We start from the raw sequence: 22,172 nt of genomic DNA, 5'->3' as shown, positions 1-22,172 counted from the left end.
GGCGCCCAAAAACAATTTTTTGCAAATATCTCCAAAACTATGCGTTTTTCGAGAAAATATGTAGAGCGCAAAATTAAAGAGGAGGAAGTTTCCTATAAGTTCCTAGTAAATATTTATCACGAAATAATGGCACATCTTTTATTCAATTAATCGATTAATTCATTAATCAATCCATGTTAATAATTTATGATCAATTAATTTATTTATTTATGTAGGGACCTTTAAAAACCGAAAAAAAAGTGAAACCGGAACCGGTACCGAAACCCTTAAGAAATAATTCTACCTAAATAGTGCGAGACCGTAACCTATACCTATTTTATGTGGGTTTCAACCCTCTGGATTTTGGTACCCGCCGCGGGGGAACTTTTTTTGTATGTACAGGGTAAGTCAACAATTGCGCGGAGTAGCTTAATGCCTTGAAGATAAGATTTTTCGATTGAATGCTTCTGTATTATGATATGGTTGAATATTCTCCACATTTTAAAAATATTTGGAATTATACAGGGTGCGCTCACAAAGTAGTACGCTAAAATGGTAAATTTTTTTTAATGAAACCCCTGTATTTGAATGCATATTTGAATTCTACGTGTAATTGTACGACTTTTTTTTATTATATGGTTAATATTCGAAAAAAGATAATTCGTTTTGTAAGAAAAATTTGGCATTGGCAAGCGTCAGTTTATTGTCAAAATTATTACTTGAATTTTGATTCCAGGTTCTATATCCTTGATCCTGTGTAAAGTAAAAGCAAAGAGATTATGGGTACTCTTTGCTAAAAGTCAAATAAATAGATCTACTATGAAACATTAAAAAAATAGCATACAGGGTGTTTTTTTGTAGGTCCAAATTTTCATATTAAAAAATCTCACTTATTTAAATGGAACACCCTGTATATTTTTCTGTCATCTTTTAGCTGCTCCAAAAGCGTTCAACTTTTGATAATCATGTCCTATAGCTATCTTTGATAGTTTTCGAAACATCTTGGTTTTCCTGGTTTTTTATATTCTAATCTTAAATACGTTATATGTAATTTACCTACTAACGAGGCGGCCATGCAAAAAAAAACGAAAATCATCAATTAATTTATTTTTCAAACAATTCAACTTCAAGTTCAAAAGCAACAATAGTAACAAAGGTTTATTGTGCGTCGTTAACCAACGAAACCATGACTTTGTTTCTATTGGTTATTTCATACTGATCTAATGATAGTAAACTAATGATAATAATGATTGTATAAATCCACCATAAATTTCTGTTAAATGGATTTTCATTACGTTGGAAAAAAATGTGCAAACACAGTATGAGTCCATTAGAAAATTCATCTAGCCTTCCGCGAAACCCATACAAATTTAAAAAGCGCTTTTAAACCCGGATGTTTTTCCAACGCCAACTGTCGTGCACTTTCATAATAAATTTCGCGATAAAACTACGGATAAACATTTCTAATATTTACCCTGGTAAACGGTAGATTGCAATCAATTCCGGTCGAGCTGTTTGTCCACACGTATCTTTCTTACACGCCATAGATTTATTATTTATTCAGTCGAGCACTCAAACGCGAGTGATTGCTTCAAAACAACCCTCGCGGACATTTCGCACCGCTCGACGATGTTGGAAAGACGGAACGTTTTCATTTCCGACGTGATGAAGGAGGCCTCCTCCCCAATGGTCTACATCGGCCGATTTTGGGGCCTCTTTCCGCTCACCATCGAGAAACGCGGTCCGTATTTCACGCTGAGGTGGTCGCAGAAGTACTCGCTCTACAGTTTTCTGCTGGGGGCCGCGCTCGGTAAGCGTCGCTCGCCTCCTGGCCCCGTTTATCGTATTCTTTCGCAGTTTGCTTGACCGTCCACGGGATGGTGAACGACCTGCAGGCCGGCAGCACTAAGTCAATTCGCATGAAGCAGCAAACTGGAAAGTACGTCACAATTGGGGACATCAGCATTGTGGTCCTTATCGTGTTCATCGGAATATTTGGAACTCCGTTTAGGGCCAACGATTTCTTCTCGTTCGTCGACGCCATGAACGAGGTAGGGCCGATCTGTGCGTCTCGGGTTAAATTAATCTTGACAGGTCGATTCGATCATCGTGATTTCCGACGCCAAAAGGGCGAGGAGGGTATCGATTTTGCGACTGTGCACGGTCTTAACGGCGGCGACCGCCATACTCATATCCGATTTGGCTATGTGGTGGACCATAGGTGATCAGTCCCAGGGTAGCGATTTTTTAATCGGTAACTACGTCCCGTTCTACACCTCTTACTACGTCATCCTTTTCCTCGAGTGCCAATATTGGCACTTGCTCTACTGCATCAAGCGAAGGTTGCAGCTGCTGAACGCCTGCTTGAAAATCAACGGCGTGACTCCGGAAGATGCCATTCGAGGTGTCATCAACAAACCCTTTAGCCTCTTTAGGAAGACGCAGAAATCGGAACCGAAGGTGATTAGCGTAATCGATGCGCTTGGTAGGCAGAAGACCATCGTGGACATCTTCTTCATACGCAACGGTAAGTACGACCCCACCGAAACTACCTAGGTACCTCTCGAAAATCTTCAGCGGGCAAGTTGCAAGACAAATCGGTCAACGACTACATTGTGAAACTGACGCGGGTCTACCTGAAGCTGTGCGATGCGGCGGACTGCGTCAACAACTGCTGCGGTCTGAGCATTCTGGTACCTATGTGACCCGGTTATTTGCCCGTGCTCAAAATGGCGACGGTTTCAGATTATTTTAACCAGCTGTCTTTTGCACCTGGTGGTTACCCCCTACTTCTTGGTCTTGGAGATTTTGGGTAGGAAAAACGTTCTGGTCGCGACCATACAAATGGTGTGGATATTTACGCATTTAACTCGTCTGGTGATCATCGTCGAAGCGTGTTACGCCTGCACGTCGGAGGCGAGGAAAATACGTCCGTCTATTTGTAAGTTGCTCTGCTACGATTTCGACGAAGACACGAGGAAACAGGTTTTAACAATAATGTTTTGTAACAATTCCGCAAGTGGCTGTTGTAGCTGGAGCTGTTCGCGGCTGAGTTGAATCACCGGCAGATTGAGTTTACTGCTTGTGGGCTCGTCAGAATAGATCGAGCTTTAATAACATCGGTACGTATTCGCCGAGGTAAATGCAGTAAGTACAAAATTATGTCATCGCACTTACAAGATTTTGCTCATATTTTCCTAACTAGCCTCTTTGTTAGACACAATTTGGCCAATCGGGTAAAAGGCAATACGATATCAGTCCCCGCCAATTTTCATTTCATGACACATTATCAATAGGATACGAATATCTATCGCATACGATTTTCAGTAAGGGAATTTTTGGACACGGGAACGCGACTTTTAATCCGGCTCCTATTCAATAGCACTGATCCTTGAATTAGTAGAATCGATTGGCATCGCTGCTTCTGTTCGTTGTTGGCGCATTTTCCGAAAAATTCCCCTAAAAGGTACACGGATACAAAAGTGAAGCATATCCATTTCCGTATGTAGTTGCTATGTTAGACAATAAACCTTAGGCTTGATATGTAATCGAACCCCGTTGTTTGTAAACATTTTATAGATCTCTTAAAACCCTAACAGTCAGACCGACAGACAAAGCCATTACATAAAGAGCATTTTCCGAAAAATTCCCCTAAAAGGTACACGGATACAAAAGTGACGCTTATCCATGTCCGTAGATAGTTGCTATGTTAGACAATAAACCTTAGGCTTGATATGTAATAGAACCCCGTTGTTTGTAAACATTTTGTAGATCTCCTACAACCCTCTCCTAGATTCCGTATGCTACTATGGACTTCGTAAATAACGTACATTTCATAAAACGCTCACATTTTGTTGATTTTGAAAAAGGGAATTTTTGAACACGGAAACACGACTTTTAATCCGGCTCATATTCAATAGCACTTATCCTTGAGTTCGTAGAATCTCTTTTCGTTCTCGAGTTAGACGAGCTACTAACGGACAGACCAACAGACAAACCCATTACATAAGGGGCATTTTACAAAAAATTCCCCTAAAAGGCACACGGATACAAAAGTGATGCATATCCATTTCCGTAGGGAAAAACGTACATTCCATAAAACGAGCACATTTTGTCGATTTTGAAAAAGAGAATTTTTGGACACGGAAACACGACTTTTATTCCGGCTCATATTCAATAGCACTGATCCTTGAATTCGTAGACTCAATCGGCTTCGCTGTCTCTTTTCGTTCTCGAGTTAGACGAGCGACTAACGGACAGACCGACAGACAAAGCCATTACATAAGTGGCATTTTGCGAAAAATTACCCTAAAAGGTACACGAATTGAAAAGTGACGCTTATCCATTTCCGTACATAGTTGCTATATTAGACAATAAACCTTAGGATTCATTAGTAATAGAACCCCGTAGTTCGTAAACATTTTGTAGATCTCCCACAACCCTTTCCTAGATTCCGTATGCTACTATAAACTTCGTAAACAACGTACATTCCATAAAACTAGTAGATTTTGTCGATTTTGAAACAGGGAATTTTTGGACACGGAAACACGACTTCTAATCCGGCTCATATTCAATAGCACATATCCTTGAACTCGTAGAATCGATTGGTATCGCTGTCTCTTTTCGTTCTCGAGTTAGACGAGCGACTAACGGACAGACCGACAGACAAAGCCATTACATAAGGGGCATTTTCCGAAAAATTCCCCTAAAAGGTACACGGATGCAAAAATGAAGCATATCCATTTCCGTAGGTAGTTGCTATGTTAGACAATAAACCTTAGGTATCATATGTAATAGAACCCCGTTATTCGTAAACATTTTGTAGATCTCCTACAACCCTCTCTTAGATTCCGTATGCTACTATAGCATTCGTAAACAACGTACATTCCACAAAACGCGCACATTTTGTCGATTTTGAAAAAGGAAATTTTCGGACACGGAAACACGACTTTTAATCCGGCTCATATTCAATAGCACTTATCCTTGAATTTGTAGAATCTCTTTTCGTTCTCGAGTTAGACGAGCTACTAACGGACAGACCGACAGACAAACCCATTACATAAGGGGCATTTTACAAAAAATTCCCCTAAAGGGCACACGGATACAAAAGTGATGCATATCCATTTCCGTAGGTAGTTGCTATGTTAGACAATAAACCTTAGGCTTGGTATGTAATGGAACCCTCTCCTAGATTCCGTATGCCACTATAGCCTTCGTAAACAACGTACATTGATCCATATGACTGAACAGATTTCTTTGTTTCGAAGTAGTAGACGATGGCTGCTGGCGTTAGTTGTTTTTTGTGGTACGGACAGCGTAGATTGCTAGTTGAATTGAAATTGGATGAAAATGACATGCTGCTTTTTAACAGACACGCTCATTATTTGCGATTGTATGACGACATCTTGTATTGTTGTTCGACTAATGCGCATATATTATGCAGGCTTAATTCGAACTTTGACGGCTCCTGCATCGCACATAACTAGTGAGAATACATACAGGGACATACGTAATAGTTATATACAGGGAGTGGTAAGGATAATAAAATATAATGAGGAGAAAGGACTATGCAACCAAAAATTTAAAATAACCAGATACTGTAAAGCATCATAATTTAATGGCGTCAACTGAAAAATTGGCATTTTTGGGGGACCTCTAAATTTGACGTCGTTAAATTATTGTGATCCCTAAATCACAATTATTTGGAGGGATTCTAGTTTGAGAACGCAACAATGGCGGGTCTGTTAATTCTATGATATGTAGTTTTTGTGTTTTTGTGTCATGATCTTAGGGGTTTACAGATCAGGCAGTGCAATTTTGACGTACCATACTTTAACAATTGGCGGTTCTGGGTAAAGATCAGTTCCAGCGACATCTATCCTGAAATTGAAATGCACATGAAAATCTCCTATGTTCAATTCTTAAATATACAAGTTAATGCATTTGTATGCCTAGCAGTTATGCAACCCACTTTACACATGTGACAGTAACACAAACAAATACTATGCCATCAAAAATGAGTTGCTGTCGAGTCACCTTTGGAATTTTTGTTCACATGAGAAATCGTACTTAATTTGAACTTCCAAAGGCGACTCAACAGTAACCCATTTTTGATCGCCCGTTACCTAGTTATTTATTTTACCCAAAATCGTCCTGAAACCTTCATTTTCATGCCTACTTTATGTCATGACATTTTAGTTTCCATGACAGAGGCAGATCAGACTACGTTTCTGTCGCTTGTCACTTTACCGGCCGCACCGTCACGTGTCTGTGACATTGCGAAATGTCTATAATCACTCCTGTCATCACTGACAGATTGACATTAATCAAAAGATTAAAGAGATTTTTTTCACTACTAGCGTCTGATGACATGATTATTAACCTTTTTTCCACTTGTAAAAATGCTTTCTCGGCATTTGTTCAAAGTGGTTAATAATGTGGACATTATTAACTTCTAGTAGTCAATAATGAGAACTGTCACGCTGTCACTTTTAAAAAACACAAACCGAAATTTCGCTCAATAGGTAAACGTTTAGACAAGTTCTCTAAAATGAATAATTGCCACCATCCGCCATTTCCAGAGAAATTACATACATAAAATTATCACGTTTTGAAAAAATTCGAACGAAATTACTCTTTAAAAATATCTCAATGACAGAACAAAATACGGCCTGTTTGACTTGTACTTCCACGTACTTGATTGACATGTTAAATTAATAAACAAAAAATTCTGTCCAACCGTTCACTTTCTTATCAATATAATATGTTAATTTAGAGGACATCGAGTGCTAGTAGTGAAAAAAATAGTATATACACCACGGTAGAGAAGTCTATTATTGCCTTCGCACCTTACACCCCTCGGCGCAAGCGTCTCGAGATGTAATCTTGGTGCTCAGGCAATAATACTGGACTTCTCTACCTTGATATATAATGTACTATTATAATGAAATGCGATTTTGGGTAAAATTTAATACTTAACTCGTCAGTAAAATGACATTACCTGATTCAGAAATTAAAATTCAATATTTCCTCGCCAGTAATGTGTCTAGACATGTGTACAAGACGCTTAATGGGAAAGTTGCGCTTTATTGTTGTGTATACCACAAAACTTTATTTTATAGCAGAAGTCATCTAAATTTAAAACATCCAAAATAACAAGATTAGGTTCATCCACCGTTTCCATGGAAACAGTATTGTTATATGTTGTGAACTTTATTTTATTTGGGGCTCAGAGTCCCATTTTTAATAAGAATGACTGATGTGATTAGATAGCACAATCATATGTTTCGATTTATCTACTCTTGCGGTTGAGTTAAAGAGATCACTAACCACTCTTACTGCTAATGTGACACTTAGAATACTCATTAAAACCTATAAAATATTAATTTCACATCTTATAGAATAAAAAAGCTAAGTAGGTATTTTAGATTTGGACGATTTGTTTAGCAGATTCGACTGGATCAATTGGAAGCTGTCTTTTGAAGCTAAAATATTTAACTTCATTTCTTCAATTAAAACACGGCCAGTTCTGTTCCTGGTGCAATGTTCATTAACAATTCAAGCATCAACATGAAATTTTTATATTTAGCAGCAAATAATAGATCTGTCATTCCTATTTTTCTTCTTTTGTGTATATTTTATTAAGAGTATAATTAACAATATTAATGCAATAAATAATTCAGATATTGACGTTTATTGAAAAACATTTGAAAAAGAGCTAGAAGAGGAAAGAACCTTGCATTAAAAGGGCACTCGACAAACAAAATTGATAAAAAAAGGTTATAAAAGCGGGGGAAAACGCGTTACTCTTGGCAAAACAAAACTGACAACGCCTCTTTTGTTTTGTGATACGTCAACTCAACATAAATGACCAGCGCAAAGGAGATAATAATTAGCGACTTCCGTCAATGCTATTTCACACCACCGTTACATTTTCTCTTCTTATTTTTTACCCGTAGAAAAAGAGTAAAAAATTAGGTAAGATGAGTTGCATATCTTAATTTTTCTTAAACGTATACAAACGGCTTGGTATAGGCAACCAACATTACACGCGACAAACGAGCTTTTTTTTACAGTTCTTAAACTGTTACCACCCTGATACCATGTTAATATTTCAACCTTATCTTCTTTGTCATACATTTTTGTGTTAAAAAATTACAATTTGATGCTAATAATAAAAATGCTAACCCTAATTTGACATTAAATAATCAAGTTGCTGTTTCATAGCAGACGCAGATTGTCATTTAAAACTAATTCTTGTAGAGTTGGTTGCCTATTATAACCATCCATTAGATCCGTTTGTAAAGTAGTTCATATGAATACATTTAAAAAAAATTTCCTGTATATTGTTCAGTTAAAATATACGGACTGAATATTTCAGGTAATTGAGTGTATTGTTGGTTGCCTATATGCCTCCTTCCGTATATATCGAAAGTGCCTTATGATTTTGATTCAATTTGACTCTTTTCAGATTGCGGGAGCGGTTACAACGTACCTGGTAATACTAATCCAATTTCAGAAGAACGACAAGTAAGAAAAATGAATTGCACACAAAAAACCAACACAAAATGTACAAATAATAAAATATATTAAGAAAAATTCCAATTATACAATTTTACTTCTGCACCCTTAAAGCTAATTATAAAATTAAATCTAATGAAAAGCGTAGAAAAGTAGCAGCAACGTACAGAGCGCGACCACCACCCCGATAATAATCGAATCTCTACGCTTTCGGAAGTTTATTCTCTGAATAAGACTATTTAATACGGGAAATCTATTTGAGATGTCGTTGAATCTCGTCTGAAATCGCTTGAACGTCTGACGTTGGCTCAACAAGTGCTCCTTGGTTTCGACGGCGATCGCTATCTGTTCGTTGACCAGGCGATCAGAGCTAAGAAACAAGAGGATGTAATCAGTGTTACGGGCGGAATCGAACCTACTTTTGTATATGCGAGTTTTCCTTCAGATACTGATCGCGTCGATTGATACCCTCGGGTCGAAAGGAATCTTTCTTATTGGTCTTGAGTAGATCTTCGCGTTCGCGTCTCGCCTCGTGCTGAGAATTGGTCTTGTGAAAGTCGCGAGACATGTCGGCTAAAATGTCTCTGTGCCTTTGTAGCGTGTGTAACATGGCGGCACCCGATACCGGTTGTTCGGTCATTCGTTCGTTCACTTGCGTCAACTAAGAGAGACCGATGGTTAATAGGAAGTGCTAAGTGATGTTGTACCTTTTTAAGGAGCTGCTCAATTTCCATTGACATTGACTCGAACGTGTCTTCGCCGGAAAGTAGCGGGACTGTGTCACTTTCATGCTTGTGATGAGGTGTGTTTATTCCTGCCCCCAATTTGCTATAAGCTACCAGCTTTAGATCGATGTCGTTTTCTAACAGCCGCGCCTGTTTGCGAAGGTCTAAAAACGTATCATAAACTAGTCCTTTGCAGAAAAAAATTAAAATAAATTACCTTCGTACGTAAGCGCAGTTGCTGTCGACATTGTTGTATTTTGTCATTTGTCAGTGTCACGTCAATGACGTTAAACAGCTGATTGCAAAGAATTCGTGTCTAATGCATGAGCAATGGGTGGCTAAATTACACCATATTCCTTTAAAGACAAATTTCGTTTAAGGCCGCTTGACATGGAGCAATACAACGCGCAAGAACTTGCAGAAAGAAATTGCAAGGTCAAATCCTTGCATGCAATAAGCATTGCATGGTATTTGACATGGTGCAATTCTATTTCAATTGCCACATGTCTGCCAACAGAAGAAAAATATGGACTTGTCAACAAAGTTGCTAACCTCCAATAAAAGTTAAATTTTGATTGCTTGAAGAAACATGAAAATTACAAGAACAAATACGATTAATAAAAACAAGTAATGAGTGCGTCTCTCAGCATCATAGTTGCCGCCGCTGTATTTTACTATAGGTTGGTGACACAAAAACAACTAGATTTATCCCTAGAATTGCACGATTCATGCAAGAAAAATAGCACCGGTCCTATAAAAATTGCATGCAAGTCTCTTGCAGCAATTGATCAGCTGGCTTTGAACTGCGCATGCCTTTCGCAATTTTTCTTGCAACTTGCATGTAATTGCAATTTTTATTGCTCCATGTCAAGCGGGCTTTAGGCATTTTTAGCCTTCTGGAATTCTCCAAATTGCCTTCTTTGCCCCCAGCTGAAACTGTCACTGGAAGAAACATGTATAATATTATTTTTCAAATAAGGTAGACAGCGGCGGCTCGTGAGAATAACTTCTCGTGGAGGGCCTACAAAAATTGCATGCAATTGATCAGCTGTCTTTGAACTGCGCATGCCTTTCGCAATTTCTCTTGTTATTGTTCTATGTCAAGCGGGCTTTACGCTCTTCAAGTAATGATTTAATAGGGTCGTTCGTTGATCACTTCGGATGTGGGAGTTGAAATGTACCTTGAGAGGTTCCACCCTGTATATACAACTTACGACGATACATACATTTTTAACAGTTGGCAACCATGCAATTTCTAGGTGGGGAAAAGCTGCCTGCGCCATCTAGAAAGCAGGAACGTGGATTACGTTTGGCATCTTGTCTTGAATAGTAATTTTTGCATTTCTTTATATCGTATTTGTTTTGTATGCTGCATTTTATATTTTTTGTGTGTTTCAATCTCTGATTTTGAAATTTACTTGATTTAACAGCAATTCAGAATGACATGTTAAATACCGTTATGCTATTGTTTGTAATTGTTTACGTTTTTGGTGTAATGCTTGCTTAATTTATGTTTATTGATGTTGATTACTTGGTCTTGTCCGTGAAGTAACATTCATATAAGTCTTAATCATTTTCTTTTAATATTTGGAAATTATCGATTCGTTTGATGTATGTACTGATTTGTTGTTTGTAACTAACAATTTTCTCCGTGAATGAAGCAGTCACGGGGGTGGTAAAAACTGTAATCAAATTGAGTTACGACACCTAATTCCGAGAATATCTTCGACATTCAACTGTAGGCTCGAAACCCGGAACGAGGAGCGACGCTACCTATCTTGCGGGGGTGAGATTATGCTAATCAAAACTCTTCAGTTTAGAATGTATGTGCGATAAATGAGTCACGATTCGTAATTTTTCATCTTGCTTTTAACAAAAGGACTTTATTGCAAGATGAGTCTAATCCTGTGTATTTCACCCTTTCTTAGAATCTTGGTACCTGCTTACCTGACCCATAATTCCCAAAACTTGTTTTTAGCCTATATTAAAGAGTAAGTATTCTTTGCCTATATGTTACTTCTTGCTATTTTGTAATGTTATAATTTTATGTTACGCATTCACATCATTACAAATATTTACAATACAATTTAAGATTAATTTGACGGCTGGTTATTTTATTGGTAAGTTCTTTTTTTTCCCAGCCGATTTCTATTTTTATTCGGTGAACTACTTACTAATTTCAAAGTTTATTTTTGCAATGTAATTAATTTTGTACTTAAATTTCCGAGCTTTTACAATCATAATAATTACGATCATTATTAAATATACGTTTCTCAATTTTAGTGGTTTATTTTACGTTCCTTCCCTACTGTGCTTCAGGTCAAAGCGTTGTCTACAACTAACGTAAGGGGGCCCTGCCTTAGATGTTTGATCACGTGCCACTTTTCAAATTTAAGCGGAATTTTGTTTAGTTTTGGAGGGAATAGTCATTCGGGAGGTCATTTTTAAACGTTGCCGGGTTGACTTTATTTCCGTGTTTTTGTAGTGTGAAGTTAGCGTAGAACCTAGGGGTTAAGTAGATTACAACCTGACAATTGGAAATAGGTGATAGTTACCTTTAACTTTAAATGCGCACTTGTGTTTATTAAGTTTGACTAGTAACATTTTAAATCCCGGAAAATTTAATGCATTCGCAGATGACTTTCTATCACACTGAGCACATTAAAGTTAAGCACTTATTCTAAGGTGCGCGAAATTGACTACTTAATCGCGCTAACTACAAATAAAATCCTTTGCAGCACTGTGTGTAATCTGATACCTTCTAAAACGGGATTTATTATTGGTTGCGTTTGCGTAATCATACTGGTCACAATTTAAATCCTTGGAACTCGTTTTTAGGTCGTTTTCATTGAACTTAAAAATGGAACAGTTGCTCGCATAAAAATATAAAATTTCAATATGTTTTTAAGCATTTATTGGTCCATAGTCACCAATTCGTAAAACGAACACGCATTGTACTTACAAAAACGCCGGCCATCTTGGAATTATGGGATTGGTCGAAATCACGAATAGCTCTATCGCACTTCTGTTGGTTGCATTTGCTGTGGCAGTGCTTCTGTGTCGCATGTCGATGGTATGATAGAGGGAGCTTACCTCGTAGTTTTCCCTTCTCTCTCACTTGCAGTATCCACTTATCATTGATTGGCACGCGCAGTCCATATATGTCGATGGTTGGTGCAAAATTTAATGGCTGCACGCTATATCTATGGAATATAAGATCTACCATGCTATGCACGCTTCAAAAATGAACCATTAATACTAGGTTATGGTAACGTAACTTATCCGATGTATCCACTTGCATTTCAATCTTTCCTATTTATCCGATGGCAAACAACCCACAAATATGTAAAATTCGAACGGGAATTTGAATTTGAGTTTCAAAGTAATTACCACCATTTTAAACACAACCTCAAACTGTACTGCTGTTAAGTGTAAATTATTTTAAAAGTAGATTCCACTTATTCCAGGACCTTCTAGGCTTTTGTCGACTATGTTATCTGTATAGTACCTAGATACTCAAATAAAGGTATTTGTCACAAGGTCCAAAATTGCAAAAAAAACGTGAACGCATCGTTTATGACGTCACGCCTCAAAATGACACCATGACCAGCCTGACGTTAGCACCCCGTAAGCGTGTCGCCAGTCACGGCGTATTTTTAATCGACCTACACCAAAAAGTGATTTATTTGGTTAAAAATCATATTTTTTCATGATTCAAACGTTATGTTGTGTTATAGATAGTCATGGTTGACAATATTGCATTTGTTAAAATTGAACCAAAACAAGAAGAAGAAATCAACTGGTGCCTTGAAAGGAACATTCTTGCAAGCAACTATTTATTGGAAAATATAAAAGAAGAGCATAATGACATAAGGACAAAAGTAGAGTATTATAGCCAAGAGTCCAATGAGGAGGAGCAAGGTCATTCCTCAAATATTAAATCTGAAACCGTAGGGCTTAAATGTAAAGTTTGTGATTACACGACGAGTGATGACCAAAGTTTTAAAATACACCTTTTGATGCATAGGAAAATTAGCAAGTTTAAATGTGCAAACTGTGATTACGTAACAAATGTCAAACGGTATTTAAAAGCACATCTCTTTAAGCACAAAGTATTTAAAGGGATAAAGTGTGCAAATTGTGATTATGCAACAAATACGAAAAATAGATTGAAGCGACATCTCATAATACACAATGACTCGAAAGATTTTAAATGTGAAATTTGCGATTATGTAACAAATAGTAAGGAGAAATTGAGATATCATCAACTAAAACACAGTGATTCAGAAGCTTTTAAATGTAACGTTTGTGATTATGTAACAAATATTAAAAGCTGTTTTAAGTCGCATCTCTTAATACACAATGATGCAAAAGATTTTAAATGTGACATTTGTGATTATGTAACGAATACTATGAAATATTTGAAGAAACATTTGCGAAAGCACAATCTTTCAAAAGTCTTTAAATGTAACGTGTGTGATTATTCCTCAAATCGGAAGGACCGTTTGAAGCAACATCTTTTAATACACAATGATTCAAAAGATTTTAAATGTGACATTTGCGATTATGTAACAAATACTAAGGAGAAATTGAGGTATCATCTTCTAAAACACAGCGGCTCAGAAGCTTTTAAATGCACCCTTTGTGATTATGCGACAAATATTAAAAGATGTTTTAGGTCACATCGCTTAACGCACAATGTTTTAAAAGACATTAAATGTGACATTTGCGATTATGTAACAACTACCAAACGGTATTTGAAGGATCATTTGCGGAAACACAATTATTCAAAAGATTTTAAATGTGATGTTTGCGATTATGCAGCAAATACCAAGAGGAATTTGAAGAATCATTTGCTAAAGCACAATGTTTCAAAAGTTTTTAACTGTGACCTTTGTGATTATGCTACAAATATGAAACACCATTTTAAATCGCATACCTTAAAACATAATAATTCAAAAGATTGTTTTAAATGTGACATTTGTGATTATGTAACGAATACTAAGAAGAGTTTAACGAGTCATTTTTTAAAACACAATTGATCTAAAAATTATACTGGTAACCATTTGTGATTACAACAGTGACTATATATACCTACAGATGTGTTGTGGGGTTGATAAAAATAGGTTTCTTTTTGTTTTAGGTATAGAACTAATTTAGGAGCTAATTTTCACATTAAAAAAACATTTGATATATTGCTTTCTATTAGCAATTAAATCTATGACATTTTGAAAATGTGTTGTGAATTTGTTGTAATTTTAATAATTGTGGTGTGTAAGTTGAATAAGTACAAGAAAGCAATATAACAACTTTACTTTAGTGCTAACATATTATAACAGACTGATAACATGGAAATTGGTTACTTTGTCACTCACTGCCATATATCATACTAGCATTTCATTGGTTGTTATATGGTAACCATGGCAATTGTGTAATAGTAATTTATATATCGTTGATATAATCAGATTACCTACTTTTGGTTTTCTGTATAAGACTTGTCTGTTGGAAATAAATAAATAAGTATTATTATTATTATAATTTTCGTGCGGCGATTCATAGTAATTAAGTCATAGATGTATGTCCTCTAACTAAGACTGCTGTTGTATGGTTGGCGTTAAATAAAATAGTTAGTTGTAACACTTTTACTTTGTTTTCACATTTCATGTACGTAGCGCTAAGTACCTACTTGCTGGTCAAGCATTAACATGTGCTAAGGGAAACTAAAGCTAACTCAACTCAACAATCCTAGCAAAATAACTCTAAACGTCTTGTGATCCACCGTTATGGTTAGGCAAGACACCTCTACATCTGAAACAAAAATATGATATTCTCTGTATATAACCAATCGACAGTTTTGGGCAGATGCCGAATACTAGGGCGGTAACGAAGCTATGGGAGATTGAAGAAGATGGCGACGAGGTCGACGGAAGGCTTCACGCCTTCCCGTTTATTTAATTCTTGATTATTTTGGTGGTGGTGTTTTGAAGATGTTACAGGTAGTAATCATTTTACTCTTTCTTGTACTAGCTATTATTAATCATTGAATTTCTTGCCACAATTTGATATTATTTACATTTTGCTGATTTTGCATAAACTACGATATTTGAATCATGGCATACTCCTTGCCTTTGTTTTGAGTTCCTACTTTAGATGAATCGTGTTTGTTATACTGTACAGGTGATTATGCCATTGTTTTGTTTAATTGAGTATTTATTTCTGTATTCACGAGGAGTTGATTATCAGTGCGATGTTGCTCTGTCCCATTGATCCGTAACTATTCCATGAGGGAAGTACCTAATACAATTTGATTATTCGCTGTATCTGTTACTTTCTTATTCGTGGCGCGCTGCCGTTCCTGTGCGTTAGCTATACGAAGGGGGGCTCTCTTATTTGATGTTTATGTGTGCGAGTGATTCATTCTGTCTCCGTGGAGTAGTTACCTAATACAGTTCGATCTTCCGCTGCATCCGTTGCCTACTCGTCTCGTGCGGTTTGCAGTTCTTAGCATATTAGCAATGCGAGTAGGAGCCCTCTCATTAACATTTCCACTATTTAAAATATGTTCTGCGGTTATAGATTTTCACATGAATACTTGCTATTGGCATTCTCACATGTACTTTTCGTGTTAAATAAAATTATGTTAACTGAAGGCTGGAGTTTCATGTTTCCTATGTACATGCCATTTATTATTTTACAAGTTGTGTTATCTCAATTGATCGTACAGGTATTTTGATGTGTTTTTGTACTGAATTGATTTATCATGTTTTCCACTGCATTTATGATGTCTTGTGTATTTTGTTTTTGTGAACTTGTTAAATTGCATTTGATTTGATTATTTGATGTTTATCATACAATTTGAGATATTTTATTTATGTGTATTGTCTCTTGCATTTTATTGCTGTAGGTGATTTATTTGATGTATTTGTGTGGCCTATGCCGGGGTTTTTGTCCCGTAAAAGGTTTCCCGTGGCTCTGCTTGTAGTTTTTTCCCAGAGTTGCCAACGGTAAGAATAGGGTAAGTCAACGTTTTCAGTGTCGGCTAGATAGACCCCTAGGAACATTACAGTCCTAATAAACAAACTAGTCGCGATGAGTGTGACTGAGATAGTTATACCGCCACCCCATTCTGTCACACGGCTTCAACGTTACGCCTATTCCGGTTTCCTTTCCAGTTACGTTGTTTATGATCGTTGATGGACAATGCAACTTAAGTTCGTTTATTGATGCACTAGAAAAGTGTTAACTTCGTATCGTTTTTTATTACAAAACGGAGAAAAACACTCCATTTCATGATATAGGCAGACGGGGCGCAATTAACGCAATCACGTGGTCATATTTATTTTAACCTAGAAATTATAGTCTTTGTATCTTCTCCGATTGACTGTTATGGTTTGCGATTTGTTTTATTTGGACATCTGCAATGAATATTTATACACATTCCCATCATTTAGTACTTGACCAGTCAAAATGTACAAAATTTAGAGGTTATGTTTAAGCATCATTCGCTCCATACCGTTCGTTTATTGTACAGTTATTAATTTGTTCCAGTGATCACGTGACCTTTTGCATCGTCCGCTTTGCTCACTGTTGAAACGGATAATCGAACGCACCATTAAGAAAAAGATGATTCCTTCCCTAAAGACGGAATTATTGCATTAGACGGTTTATTTGCAGTTTCGTTGTTATCGTTATACTGCTTCTGCGCAGTTGCCATAACGAATTCCTTTATTTACAGACTGTTTAAAATGCATGATATATATATATATATTTTAAATTAATTGCGTTCAAATAGACTGGAATCTTCAGATATATCTATTTATTAAAATACAATATAGATTCCTTTTACGATGTTCTGTTTCGCCGACGGAGGCCGTGCAGTATTTTCTTTAATTTATTTCGGCGCACGCACTTCTTTATACAAAGACGAGATTTTAAGGCCGCTTTCGGTATATTAACAATTTCACAATTACCTTTGACTTTGAATAATCATTTTTAGGCTTCTTACTTCTGGTTTACTCTCTTTTCTTCATTATTACCTACTGGATTTTGATTTCTATATCGATATTCTTGAGCGGAACCCGCCGAATTTTGGATTTTCTTAATATTAAGCAAGGAAGATTTATTTGGGGAGGTCCACCGCCATCTTATCAAGTCAAGCACGCCATAGATAAGTTTCTATATTACCGGCTAGGTAAATTCTACACGAAGTTTGTTGACCTGCACTTCTTGGATTGTAATCACAAGTATTAACGAACCGTTTGGAGAACATTACTCGTGTAAATTGTTTCGATATCTCTTTTTTTACACACCACTTTGTTTATTCTGGGTTACACCACAACTACACTTGAAATTTGAAAATTAACGCAAATTAAGTAACTTTAGCCAATTGTAACAGTACACCAGAGATACTCAATGAGATAAGTATTACATACATATATAATTGAATAACAACAAGAGGCTGGATAAAGGTATATTTGGTTGTTTGTCCATATCAGCACATATCAATCTTACGAAACTTTTTGTATTAAAAAAGTCACTTGAAGAGGTGTTTATTATTTATACCACAATCATCAACCATCAACTTTATGTTTTAAAAGATGTTTTTTAAGATGGAATTTAAAATTTGTCTCAAAGTCACAGCGAGCACATTTAAAATCTTTCAAAACTTTATGTTTTAAACGGTGCCGTTTTAAATTGCGTTTCGAATTTGTCCCATAATCACAATCAGCACACTTCAAATCCTTAGAAGCCTTATGTTGTAAAAGATGTTGTTTGAAGGCACTTTTATCATTTGTCGCATAATCACAAGTAGCACATTTAAATTCCTTACAAACTTTATGTGTCAAAAGATGTTGTTTAAGGTTGTGTTTATAATTTGACTCATAATTACAATTACCACATTTAAAATCCTTAGAAACTTTATGTGTTAAAAGATGTTGTTTAAAGTTACTTTTATAATTTGTCTCATAAGCACATTCGGCACATTTAAAATCTTTAGAAACTTGATGCGTTAAAAGATGTCGTTTGAAGAGGTGTATATTACTTGTTCCATAATCACATGAAACACATTTAAAATCCTTCGAAACTTTATGTATTAAAACAAAAATTACTGGTAATTTTACGGTAAAATTACGTTTTTTTAAAAAATGGCAAGTTACATAAATTACATAAAATACCATAAAAAACATAAACAATTGGTAATTTTACACGTAATATTACGCACTTAAAGAAAACGTGTAATTTCACATCACTAGGGGTGCGTAATATATTATAATCTTTTATTTAATTCTCTTCCCGATTATGTCTCACGTCCCAACACATAAAAGAACCGATTACACAACGTAGGAGTTCATTCGTGCCACCCATATAGCCGACTGCCGTCCAAATTCAAAAGTGTCGCGAAATGTCCATCGTTTCGACTTGAAAGGCAGGTGGCTCTGCTTGTAGTTTTTTTCCCAGAGTTGCCAACGGTAAGTATAGGGTAAGTCAACGTTTTCAGTGTCGGCTTGATAGACACCCTAGGATCATTACAGGTTTACACGCCAGAGCAGTACTTATTAAATCTAGCCTGCCGTGCGCTGTCAGGATGTTAAATTGATTCAATTAATTTTATTGATGTCTATTGTTTTTTTTATAAGGGTTGTACTGATCTTAAACCCAACCCCAGGCTCGAAGTGAAGATGACAGATTTCACGGTAAAGTGGCAACGTTGCAATCCCAGTATCAAAACACGGTTCCCGCTCAAATTTCAAACAAAAGAATGGCCCGTGATCGGATCGTCTAAGGTAGGGCTCCCTTACGTTACACGAAGCTAATACAATGACTCGGGACCCAGTCGGGCAGGAACACTCAAATAAAACGGTGTAATGTCTGCGAGTTTATTTATTATAACCTTATTCTGAAAACCCGGGAATTTGGATGTGGTACATTAAAAGCAAAGCAGGCAAAACCTAAAGGTGCCGCACTCTCGCAAAAGCAGACTACCAAAGAGAAAAAGAGCGCGACTTGAGAAAAAACCTTGGCCTTGAATAAAACCCAAACTATGCTAATCACAAGCAAATTAAAACACCAACCACCTAAGCAGAACATGTAACACTACCTTAATTAATGAATGAATTCAAGTAGCAGGGTACGTTTGAACAGTATGCGTAGAGTATTCGTCACAACATGTCATGTACTTTCCTTTAATCGCAGCTAGAAGGCAACTCACTTTTTAGTTAGTCATTGGGTGGTGAACCTGGTTATTCGTTAGGTTTGGGCAGTGGCGGCGCGTAGTGGTGTGTCTTGGGGGTGCACAATTTAAAAATGGGGCCACGGGCAAAAAGCCGGAGGCGAAAATTTTTTGAGTGTCACTGCAACACGAAGTTTTTTGGGCCTATTAAATGGCATAAAAAAGCGTATTGATTTGATTGATTTGAATTTTCTCGATTTGTCGATGGCTGCGGAGAGAAAGTTCCAAAGCACCACAAAATTTTATACGGTCTATAATTTTGGATAAAACATACCTGTTCTTTTTTACTTCCTCATTACGTTTTTCGATACGCAAACGGTATGCACTATTTAACTGCTGCCTTATATCTTGCTTACCTAATAAATTAAATCTCAATTTAGCAGATATATGATGTGCCTTTGAAGATTGATATTTTTTAATTTTTTCGGATAAATGCACTAAGTCTGTAACGCCATTCTTTCTCCATTCTGATGCCTCATCCCGAGCTCATCACCAAACAACAAACACGGAAAACAATAGACTATTGTTAAAGGTACAACCACATAACCAGTCAGGTTTTTCATACATGTCTATTTTAAACGATCGTTTATTCTTCCTTTATCGATTTTCGATATTTCCAAACTCGGTTTTGGGCTCGGTTTTGGGCGACCCGCATTTTTTATTTTAATTTGATCTTCTAATTTTAGTAAATTAAATTTAATAATTGTCTTTAAATAATGAACGGTAACGTCGCAACGTTACTTGTTAAAACCGAAACGATCAACACGCTCTACTTCGCAGTCCGGCGAATACTGGTACACAATGAGAGTGTGCTCTTGCTATACTTTACAACTTGGACCTTCGCGGGGCGCACGGGAAAAGGCGACGTAGCGTTTGAACGAAGCAGAGATCGTAGCTAATCGTGCACTGCACAGGAAGGCGGAATGGGAATAATTCTTAATACACATTCCGCGGTGTGTCAGTGTACCCGTTAGGTTTTGCATTTCAGATAAGATAAGTGAACTATTTTTATTGCGAGATACGAACGTGCAAGAATGTTAAATACATAAATAGAATTGTTATTGTTTTCGTTTTTTTTAAATTGATTTTTGGGAGTGCACGTGCTCATGTGCACTTATTGAGAAACCGCCACTGGATTTGGGCCAGCGTCTTCGCTTGATTGCCCTCCTGTTTCAAGGTTATATTGTTAGGGATTGGGCTGGCACATTTGCCTATTAATCTGTAGCGCAGTTAAGATTGTTAGGGTCAACACATTCATGCATTTATTGATAGGTCACCTTACTAGTTATTCGTATCATTGTATATCGAATAGGGTGGTGTGAAGTTTGTAAAAACATGTCTGATCTATTATTCATGTTGTTACGTAACAATAGGCAGTTATGACAATGCGCAGTGTGCTCGTGGGGCCCACAATTATGCTCAGTTTCCACATAATGACATTGGTATAAAACCCAGACTTCCGGAACTACTACCTATGCTTCGTAACACTCTCCTGACATTGGCCACGTAACGATACAAAACTGAAGATGGTTAAGAGATGGGTCGCCGCCCATGGGTAGGACGGCCTTCGGTTACAGCACTTCGTCCCTAAAGTTGAAGGTTCGAGGGCCCTCGGACCCTTTCGTGCCTTAGCTCTAGAATACATTTCTATTCTAGCGTCCGAGCTCCCTCACACGGTAGGAAGATATTCGTTACATACAATAAGGCACACACATTTGCGAATGTTACGAGTCACCCTAACCTAAATACACCTAGCATTGCATGCCCTACTCCGCGGAATTCAAGGTTCTACATAGGTACACACCCGTGCACCGTGTTAAACGTGGTCTAAACCTTAGATATCGTAGACTTCCACAAGCACATGGATATTATTTAATACCTCGCATGTTGTAAATTACATATTAGAACAATGGTAGATGGAAAATATCTGATATAACAAATGACACAATTCATATAAGTACATAAGAGTAAACTACATAAAATACTTTACCCGGCACCTAAGTGGTCGAATCTTACGCACAAACACAAAAACAAAGCTAAACTCTATGAATACAACTCAAAATGCAACAATCCCACCACCAACAAGCTTTAACAATCAACAAGTGACGCCAAGCCCCCAAATCCAAAACATCCTCCGGACATTACGAAAAAAATATCGACAGGTGGTGATAGCGGTGGCTCATGTCCCCAGAATCTCCAACTACTTGACCGGTTGCATCCGACGTTGAAATATACAGGGTATTTAAAGGAATATAGACATCTCAAAATGTAATCTAGTGTAAATTTTCATATAAGGTATTTTTTTACCGGATAGTTACATCTAGGTATAGTTATGTGGAATTGAATGGAAAAAGCAGAAAATCACAAGAATATTTTGAGAAACAATCTTTGCAATAGCGTAACAGAAGTATGAATTTGTTTATTCGGCGTCTTTGTTGTACGTCGCGCAAAAATCTCCAAGATGTAATTTGTTTTTAGAACTTCAAGATCATATTTTTAATCATAATCATGTCCTGCAGGCTGTGCAGGGAATGAACTTAATACTGAAGGTATTCTTTACAATACGTATTCATTACGAAAATATAAGAAAATAAACGAAGTAGATTATTGGTTAGTATTGTTTAAAAGCCAATAAACATTTTTATGTCTTACTAACCTATAATAGCACATTTTATATCTGTGATACGCGAGCATAAAGTACTACTTTATGCCCTAGG

The 22,172-nt window shown here is 36.8% G+C and overlaps 3 protein-coding genes across 3 annotated transcripts; 2 read left to right on the top strand and 1 right to left on the bottom strand.

The window, feature by feature from the left end:
* Nucleotides 1-1,608: 1,608 nt before the first annotated feature.
* LOC116161483 (gustatory receptor for sugar taste 43a-like) lies at nucleotides 1,609-8,528 on the top strand. The gene is made up of 7 exons (XM_031474837.1): nucleotides 1,609-1,789; nucleotides 1,837-2,030; nucleotides 2,074-2,506; nucleotides 2,557-2,672; nucleotides 2,725-2,964; nucleotides 3,012-3,101; nucleotides 8,450-8,528. The coding sequence occupies exons 1-7, from the start codon at nucleotides 1,609-1,611 to the stop codon at nucleotides 8,510-8,512; spliced, it is 1,317 nt and encodes a 438-aa protein (XP_031330697.1). The 3' UTR covers nucleotides 8,513-8,528.
* A 19-nt stretch (nucleotides 8,529-8,547) lies between these two features.
* On the bottom strand, nucleotides 8,548-9,592 carry LOC116161651 (Golgi SNAP receptor complex member 1). Its single transcript, XM_031475076.1, has 4 exons — nucleotides 9,442-9,592; nucleotides 9,207-9,388; nucleotides 8,919-9,160; nucleotides 8,548-8,869 (listed from the first exon to the last, which is right to left on the bottom strand). Exons 1-4 carry the CDS (start codon nucleotides 9,470-9,472, stop codon nucleotides 8,632-8,634), a joined length of 693 nt encoding a protein of 230 aa, XP_031330936.1. The 5' UTR covers nucleotides 9,473-9,592; the 3' UTR covers nucleotides 8,548-8,631.
* A 3,270-nt stretch (nucleotides 9,593-12,862) lies between these two features.
* On the top strand, nucleotides 12,863-14,861 carry LOC116161650 (zinc finger protein 64-like). Its single transcript, XM_031475075.1, has one exon. The coding sequence runs from the start codon at nucleotides 12,968-12,970 to the stop codon at nucleotides 14,264-14,266; it is 1,299 nt and encodes a 432-aa protein (XP_031330935.1). The 5' UTR covers nucleotides 12,863-12,967; the 3' UTR covers nucleotides 14,267-14,861.
* The last annotated feature ends 7,311 nt before the right edge of the window (nucleotides 14,862-22,172 follow it).

This window comes from Photinus pyralis, unplaced genomic scaffold, assembly GCF_008802855.1.
Source record: "Photinus pyralis isolate 1611_PpyrPB1 unplaced genomic scaffold, Ppyr1.3 Ppyr1.4_LG10, whole genome shotgun sequence".
In the NCBI taxonomy this organism is placed as follows: Eukaryota; Metazoa; Arthropoda; class Insecta; order Coleoptera; family Lampyridae; genus Photinus; species Photinus pyralis.
Note: the sequence above shows the minus strand (reverse complement) of the source record. Positions and strands in the feature narration are given on the sequence as shown.

Bases quoted from the DNA above. Each gene is read 5' to 3' on its own strand.
- LOC116161483 (XM_031474837.1), top strand. From the start codon at position 1,609: ATGTTGGAAAGACGGAACGTTTTCATTTCCGACGTGATGAAGGAGGCC. The intron at 1,790-1,836 runs GTAAGCGTCGCT...ATTCTTTCGCAG, and splicing joins TCTGCTGGGGGCCGCGCTCG to TTTGCTTGACCGTCCACGGG. The intron at 2,965-3,011 runs GTTTTAACAATA...TGGCTGTTGTAG, and splicing joins ACGAAGACACGAGGAAACAG to CTGGAGCTGTTCGCGGCTGA.
- LOC116161651 (XM_031475076.1), bottom strand. From the start codon at position 9,472: ATGTCGACAGCAACTGCGCTTACGTACGAAG. The intron at 9,389-9,441 runs GTAATTTATTTT...ATACGTTTTTAG, and splicing joins AACTGCGCTTACGTACGAAG to ACCTTCGCAAACAGGCGCGG. The intron at 9,161-9,206 runs GTACAACATCAC...GGTCTCTCTTAG, and splicing joins TTGAGCAGCTCCTTAAAAAG to TTGACGCAAGTGAACGAACG.
- LOC116161650 (XM_031475075.1), top strand. From the start codon at position 12,968: ATGGTTGACAATATTGCATTTGTTAAAATTGAACCAAAACAAGAAGAA.